Source organism: Dasypus novemcinctus, chromosome 4 (assembly GCF_030445035.2).
Source record: "Dasypus novemcinctus isolate mDasNov1 chromosome 4, mDasNov1.1.hap2, whole genome shotgun sequence".
Taxonomy (NCBI): domain Eukaryota; kingdom Metazoa; phylum Chordata; class Mammalia; order Cingulata; family Dasypodidae; genus Dasypus; species Dasypus novemcinctus.
The window spans coordinates 20,329,607-20,337,736 of record NC_080676.1 but is presented as its reverse complement, the minus strand read 5'-3'; the positions used below and the strand labels follow the sequence as shown (position 1 = coordinate 20,337,736).

At 34.1% G+C, this 8,130-nt stretch overlaps 1 protein-coding gene across 1 annotated transcript in view; it reads right to left on the bottom strand.

Moving 5' to 3' along the window:
• Nucleotides 1–1,375: 1,375 nt before the first annotated feature.
• Nucleotides 1,376–8,130, bottom strand: part of SELENOT (selenoprotein T) — a 28,347-nt gene continuing 21,592 nt past the window's right edge. Inside the window, exons 4-6 of the mRNA XM_012527969.3 lie at nt 7,191–7,278; nt 5,156–5,309; nt 1,376–4,603 (exon numbers count right to left, since the gene is read on the bottom strand). Coding sequence (XP_012383423.1) covers nt 5,185–5,309; nt 7,191–7,278 — 213 coding nt within the window. The 3' untranslated portion in view covers nt 1,376–4,603; nt 5,156–5,184. The remainder of the gene's footprint in view (nt 4,604–5,155; nt 5,310–7,190; nt 7,279–8,130) is intronic.

The window sequence follows — 8,130 nt, the reverse complement described above, 5'->3', positions numbered from 1 at the left end:
GTTGAAAATGACAGGAAAACAAGAGTGAATTTGGGTTTCCAAGACCAAACACCACTCTATTCACCTAGTACTGCACTGTAACATGAGGAAAATTAACTATCCTGCATAAGCCACTACTTTGCCCTTTGGTACAGCAGCCAAACTGGTTATCCCAGTATACAAGTTATTAGAAAATAAAGACAGTTTCCGAGGCATATTTTTCATCTGCCTAATGTAGCTTCTGAGGAAGAAACTATCCCTTTCCCACTACACGAAGCTCAGGTGGGGCATAAGTGAATATCTAGAGTTAAAGAATTGAACTAAGCTTAGACAATCAACCTTTATTCTGTTGGCTTCAGTAATCGGCCCAGAGTTAGGAATGTGACCCAAGTTAGACCACAGTATTTTTCTAGTACTACATATCTGAATAGTACAGGAAAAGGCATTCTCTTTTTTTTCTGGGTTGTTAATCTGAGCTGATACAAGCCTGAGCTATCTGTAGTTATGGTCTATTTTCTGCCTATCCATACCTACCCTTTTCTCCCCAGTTACAGGGGGACTGTTAGGGAGAAAATGAGGTCTACACAGATAGAAAGATTTCTGATAACCCCCTTTCAATCACTGAGGTTAATCCTACTTTTTATTTGCTTAAGCTAGTTCAGACTTGGTTTCCATGGCAATTTAAAGAGTCCTAATATGGTTAATTACTATAACAAAAGGTAATAATGACAATATAATAAACTCTCTACTTGGAACCATAAAAACTTAAACAGATGTTTTATATGAAAATTAAGATCAGCTGTCACTATAAAATAAGGGCATAACGCAAGCATGATGTTGACTGTTTTGCTCTGAGAAAAGCTGGCAATTTGCAAATGAAACTAATTCTTTAAAATTATACTGGAAGATTTAACATTTCTCCTTTTAAACACATTCACCCAAGAAGTTTTAAAATATTAACCCAGCATACCAATAAGAAAGGATAACAAATATGTTGCATGGATAAAGCAGACTAAGTGGGATAATTTGGTCCTCACTTTTTCTCAGAAACACTCTTCTCATCTCACCCTGCTGTTTTTTCCTCCTTCAAGTTCCAGTTTTGCTAAATTTGTGTTCTTAAATCGTTATATAAACCTAAAGCAATTTTGCAAATCTAAGTTGATTCATCAGTCTTTAGCATTCTTCTCTGTGGCACAGTGCTACTGAGTGTGGACCACAGACCAATAACATCTGTATCACCTTGCAGCTTGTTTGAAATGCAAATTATTGGATCCCATGTCAAACAAACTGAATCATAATCTCTGGGGCTGGAGTCCAGGAATTTGTGCCAATGATTCGTATACACACTAAAGTTGTAAATCTACTGCTATAGTAGGTTTGCATAGTTATCATATTCTTTCTTTTTATTTTGTTCATGATCAACATAGACAGACATTCTACCAGCCTTGCTGTAGATTAATGGGTGACAACCCTCTTCCCAACTCTATGAGACCAGTTTGTTTCTCTTCAAGACACAGTTGGAAGGTAAAAAACAGATCCAGCTGGGAGCTGGGTCTATTTAGATCTACTTGCTTTTCTGAAACCCAGGGTAAAGCAGCTAAGGATCATGAAGAAAAAGGCTCAGCCAAATTTTAAATACCTGAACTTTGTTCTTTCTTCTGAGATTTTGTTAAATGGTCTTTAGCAGTAAATAGAAGTATTCATTTATTCATTTTTTTCTCCAGATTCGGGGGTGTTAGTGAGAATTTCTAAGAATTTCAGAGGCTGACAATAATGTAAGCTTCTTCTATTTGCTCCACTCCAGAAAGCACAGAATACATCACATCGAGCTGTTGCTAGTTCAGCAACATGGAAGCACAAGTGAATTATAAGGCTTGAGAGGTAGTTTAAAGTCAAAGAGTGGTAAGCAACCATCATGAGCTTTTACAATGCCTATCCTGGGAAAATTCCCTAAATAAGATTAACAAGTAATGCACAATAGTACAGAAGTAATTCAACAAAGTAGGGATTCCTTTCACCTCAGCATAATAAAAGTTTATTATCAAAATGCTACTGGGGAATGGGTATAGCTCAGAGGTTGAGTGCCTGTTTCTCATGCATGAGGTCCCATGGTCAATCCCCAGGATCTCCTTAAAAAAAAAAAAAGCTACTGAGGTGAGCCCCCAAACTTTAATTCTTCACATTATTTCCCTTAAAAGAGATTTAAAAAAAAAAACCTTTTGTATGAAATATCTTATCATACGTAAAAATTCTTATATGCTAGTTTTAAAAATCTGAATTTCAAATTAAGAAATGACAAAGTATCTGCCAGTCAAGGTCCCAAACTAATTAACATTCAAAGAAAGAAAGAAGCATGATATGGGTCCTGTTATACTTTGATAGTTATAAAGGCTGATATGCTGTCATTTAATAAGTGTTAGTGCCATAAGTAAATAATGTACTCATATTCTGAAAGTTTATTTGTCTTGCACATTTGGGATATTCAAGTATGAAGCATTATTTTGCCAGCATTTATTTGCCAATGAATAATTTCCTCCAAAATGGCAACTAATGTAAAAACTCCAATAACATTAGCCTACCTGCTCTCATGTTCTATGGTCTTCTAGTTAATATAGTACATAGATAATCATAAACTTCACAGGCACAACAATTTACAAATTAATAAGTTTTAGAAAGTTAGGAATAAGGCTACATTTTAAAGATTGTCTTTTTTTAACTTTTCCTTTTTCCTTTTATTACTCTGCCTTTTTGTATAAATGGTTCCCACTAATTTTTTCATTAGACTCTATAAATTCTAGATTTAAACACAGCCAAGCATAAAAAAAACAATTTTGAGATGGGTTTCAACAAAATAGCTGAATAAAATCAGTATCTCAGCCATTTAAAGCTATTCTCCAAAAAAAGCCAATTATTCAACCAAAGGTGAACAGGGAGAAAGTTAGATCCAAGGCCCAAGTTGTGAAAGTCTAAATGTCACAAAGTTAAGTAAATCACTAATATAATGTCCATCAGCTGAGGAAAGATTCCCTAGACAGATTCAGCAGTGTATTCAACCTGCAAAAGATAGCAGTGGAGGCAGGGCTGTGAGGTGGGTTGTACACAATTAGATTAAGTAGGTTTTAAGCCTTAATCAAAGATAACAAATGTTATTACACCTAGATAATAATCTCTAAAGAACTTTCAGCTTAAATTATACTGACTCCTTCCATTATATGAAGAATTTAGGCTAATATTTTTGTAGTCTTAATTAAAGGGATAATCCATTTAATCAGTTTCCTGGAGTAAATTATCAGCTAACATCCTGTTAGCTAGAAATTATGTTATGTTTTACTTTGAGGCTGTTACAATGAGGAACATTACCTGGCATTCATTTCAACAAATATTCAATGACAAACAAATTATAAGGTTCTATGCTAAGTGCCAGGTGGACCCACTATTGAATTATCTCATAACTTTAACTTCAAACCCTTGACTTCCAATAACAAATCCAGGCCTACTTTTGGCTCTACCCCTTCTATTCCTCAGTGGAAATTGTAGTATGTTATGACTACTGTAATATGACTATTTTTCTATATTATAGTCCTATATCAGCTAAATTAGTCTTAGAGTCTTTATCAATTTAAGTTTTTAAAAGCTGCCTTTTTAAAGATCAATATATGATGTGAGACAAGTATTAGACAAGTGCTCTCCATCTAATGTCAAAGTTGTAAAAGAGGTTCAGATGAACTTTCCTCAGTGAGGTAAGTTTCAATTATTCTAAAACTGGTACATGAATCAATTTGTGTGTGAATCTAAAGTATGTCCCTTACCACATTATCTGCAAGTCAAAAACAAAAATTTAGGCGGACAGTAGTTAAATATAATGTTAACAGGAATGTTGCACAATAAATTGAAACTTTTAAATTTAACTTATATCTGCTTAGTTTTTTATTTAGTTATGTATAAAGGCCCAGTTAATCAACTTATTAGATGGGTCAAGGCAAGACACTTGAACTACACGATAGGATTTAAAAAGCAATTGGTCATTTAGTAGTTCTCTTGTAATCACACACACACATACACACACGCACATTGGTAGAGTACTCTGGATATAGGATTTTCCTCCATAATCTTGTAAAATGTACTGTTTACAATCTGCGATATTTTGTAAACTATATAAACTGGACATGACCAAATTAGAGATGTCTGATAAACTCTTATAAAGTATTTGGGAACTTCAGCTGTATTCCCAAAAAGATAGATTTTTAAACTATAAAAAAAAAACATTCATATAAAATCACAACAGATTTAACACACATCTGGGGAAAAAAATCAAATTATAACTCAATTTTCTACTTTTTTCAAATATGACTAAGAAAAAAGTTGCAAATAGTAATGTTTATATATTTTTAAAACTATTAACTGGCTAAATTAAAAAAAAAAAAAAAGCTATACAGTATTATTGCACTCCACGAATGTGCAGAATTCCAAAACGTGCCAGCACTGAAAAACTGTCTTGCATTGAGGTTTTCCAAGAGGTACAACGAGCCTGCCAAGAGCATCTGGTCTGTACTAACAGCTTGCTGTCTTCAGTACAGGCCTTCATAATGTCAGTCACGCTGCTCTTGCAAAAATCCCTTAATGTCTGAAAGATAAAACAGAAAAAGAGCATTTTACATCAAAATATCATTCTTCTAATAAACTCAGGTCAACTTATTATTCAGAAAAGAGTAAGAATGACTCTGCTAAACAAAAGTTTAGTAACTGACACCCCACCTCTCCATTTTCACACATATTTTAGCACGCACATTTTCCCTTATACATTTTTTATCTTGAGCATGTTAAATAATTTGCATACTCTTAGGATCTGATTATTTGAAGGTGAGGAGAGGATATATGTATACTCACACTCCAGCACAGTATCAATTCTCCCCATTTAGGACTTCAAAGTTGGAGAAAAAAAGTGCTAAAAGGGCCAATTATTTAGCAATGAAGATAAAATTATAAATGCAACGCTACTTTAATTTGGCAGATCCACATCTTCTTGATATACTAATAAATTTTAATGAAGGAGATATCCATCTGTTAAATCTTAAGTTGGAAACTCAAGTGAATGTATAATTCCTCGTAACTTGCTAATTAATGATGAGAATGAATTGAAACCTATATACCATAATTAAAATTTTAAACTACTTACAAAAGAGTTTTCAGTGCTGATAGGTGGGGCTATGATCGATGATGGGGGATTGAATCCATGTGTACATTGAGCTTCATTTCATTGTCAAGAATTTGAACAAGCTGTTGCATGGATGGAAGGTGACCAGATTCCAGCTTAGACCATACAGGTACATCTATAAAAATAAATGGCACCCCATCCCGGAAAAAAAAAAGAAATTAAAGATAATTCTGTAACAGACATTCGTTCCATAAATATTTATTGTCTATATACACAGACAGGGACACAACAATGGCAAAAGGAGTAGGTTTCTTGTCCTTATGGAGTTTATATTTGGTTAGGGGAAACAGAAAAAGAACTACACAAATAGCTACAAAACTAGAGTTGTGTTAAGAATTAAAACTAAAAGGTACTAAGGTGCTATATGAGAGATATATACACAAGCCTTGGCCCTGATTGCTCAGAGAAGTAATCTCATGTAAACTGAGACCTGAAAGATAAAAAGAAGTTACCAAGACAGAATAAGGGTTCATGGGAATAGAAAATCTTAGAAGCAGAAGGAGTAATAAGTTTAAAGGCTGGAAAGGAAATCTGCATAGTGAAAGTGAATGAAGGGGAACGGGTGTAGCCCAGTGGTTTGAGTGGCCTACTTCCCATGTACAAGGTCCCAGGTTCAACCCCTGGTGCCTCCTTAAAAAATGAAAGAAAAAAAAAAAAAGGAGGAAAAAAAGTGAGAGAAGGTCAATGTAGCTGAAATGTAGTAGAGGAGTGGGGCAGGGTCTGGAGCAGGAGTTGACAAACTACAAAGGCCAGATAGTTAGTATTTTAGGCTTTGGAGGATAAACAGTCTGTCTCAGCTATTTAACTCTATAATTGTAGCTTGGAAGCAACAATAGGCATACATAAACAAATGAGCATGGTTGTGTTCCAATAAAACTACTGACAAAACTGGAGTAGAGGAAATAGCCCATAGAGCCATAGTTTGCCAACCCCTAGACTAGATCTTGCAGGGCCTTTTGGCTATATTAAATGTCCTGGTCTTTATCTTGAGGACAAAGTAAAGACTTTTAATGAATATGAGACAGGTAAGTAGCAAGACGAAATCTGCGTTTTAGAAAATCACTTTACTCCTTAGAGCAGAGACTGGCAAATTTTTCAGTAAAAGGCCAGATGGTAACTATTTTAAGTTTTATGGATCAAGAGGCAAAATCAAAGACATTATACAGGCATTTATCTAATCAGAGAGAAAACAAATTTCCACAAATTTTTCCTTGATGAAATTCAACACTTTTATTTATGGAACTGAATTTTGAATTTAATATAATTTTCACATGTCACAAAACTTTTTTGTTTTCTTTCTTTTCAACTACTAAAAATTTTAAAAACAATTCTTTTTTAGCTCACAATCCATTTTTGCCAACTAAAGAGAATCAATTAGAGAGTAACAAGAGAATTAAGGCTTGGTAGAATGGTAACCAGAGGATGAAGAGAAGAAATTTAGTTGACAGAATTGACAAGACTTGGCAACTCATTAGATTTGGGGAGTAAGAAAGAAGGTGATTATATCCTAGGTTTCTGACATGGGTAACTGGGTAAACAGATGATGGTGTCATTAAGTAAATGTAAAATGCTGGGAGAAGCAAAAGGGTATGAATGAGAATTACAGGAAGCAGAAGTGAACAAGAGTTCATTTTTGGGCAGGTTATATTTAAAATTCTTGGGTGGAACACGAAGAAGAGAGGTCTAGTATGGATTAGAGCTATTTACTCAGGGATCACCATCACACAGGTGTCATTTTAAAGCCTTGGGGATACATGAGGATCATATTTAGAGAGAATTTAGCATATGAAGAGGGGCAACCTAAGGAATTCCAAAATATAAAGTTCAAGTAGAGGTAAAGATATTAAGTTGAACTTTTCTAAATTTTTTTCCTGAAGTTTCAAACTTCTTTCAAATATACTTCCTCCTTTACATGAACATTAAAAAATTAAAAAAGCATGACATTCACTATAAATTATTTGAAATTATCATAAAATGCAAACTATTCAGGACCTACCATTTAAGGTTATCTCAAATGCACCTGTTGACATACACTGGTTCTCAACCATGTTGCTCAAGAAGAAAACCATCATACATGCATAGACCTAAAGGAAAATAAAATTAGTACAACAGGCAGAGTCATTTTGAAGTCAAAACATGACAACTAATAAATGCAGTCAAAAGTCGTTCCTGGGTTTTCTTAGAACCAACACAAAAGTTAAATTCCCCAAACTAGCAGAGAATTATGTAACAAACATCCTCTCCAGAAAGTCCCTACTAGGACAGGATACACAAAAAAGCAAATGAAGCTCCAAGTGAAGAACGCCTAGCTCAATTAAAAATAATGTCTCATGTACACCTTGTAAGACTAACAGGTCCCTGCTCCAATTAACAAAACCTAGTCAACTTCCTTTTCCTGTTTATACAACTGCCCACAAACTCTCTGACCTCGAAATTGCTTTCACTTTTGCAGGCAAAAGGTTTCCTTGATGCTGCAGCTATTCTGGTATCCTGAATAAAATGCTATAAACTCCAACTCAATTGATTTGTCTTGACAGCAATATTAAACAGTAATATTTTAAATATAGAGTCTCACTTTTTATTTGGGAAATGCTTGTTAAATCCACATTAAAGTTTCCACACAAACTACTACTGCTATTCTGTATATTCAGATAACATACACAGAACAAGAAAAATACAATACTATTTCCCAGATGTATACATACTGAAGAACTTATATATGACATTCACTATGTAGAGAAAGAAGTTCTAAGAGATCTCGTAATAACCTGAATAAGTTAAAGAAAAGGACGTTAGTATAAGTAGAAGGATTCGCCTTACCAATTTTATAACGTATGAATTCACAAAAGACTAGTGATGCAATAATCAGCAACTACAGGTAGAACTTTCACTGTTATTAAGAGTTTATTGTATTATTCAATACAACCTGTTCATGT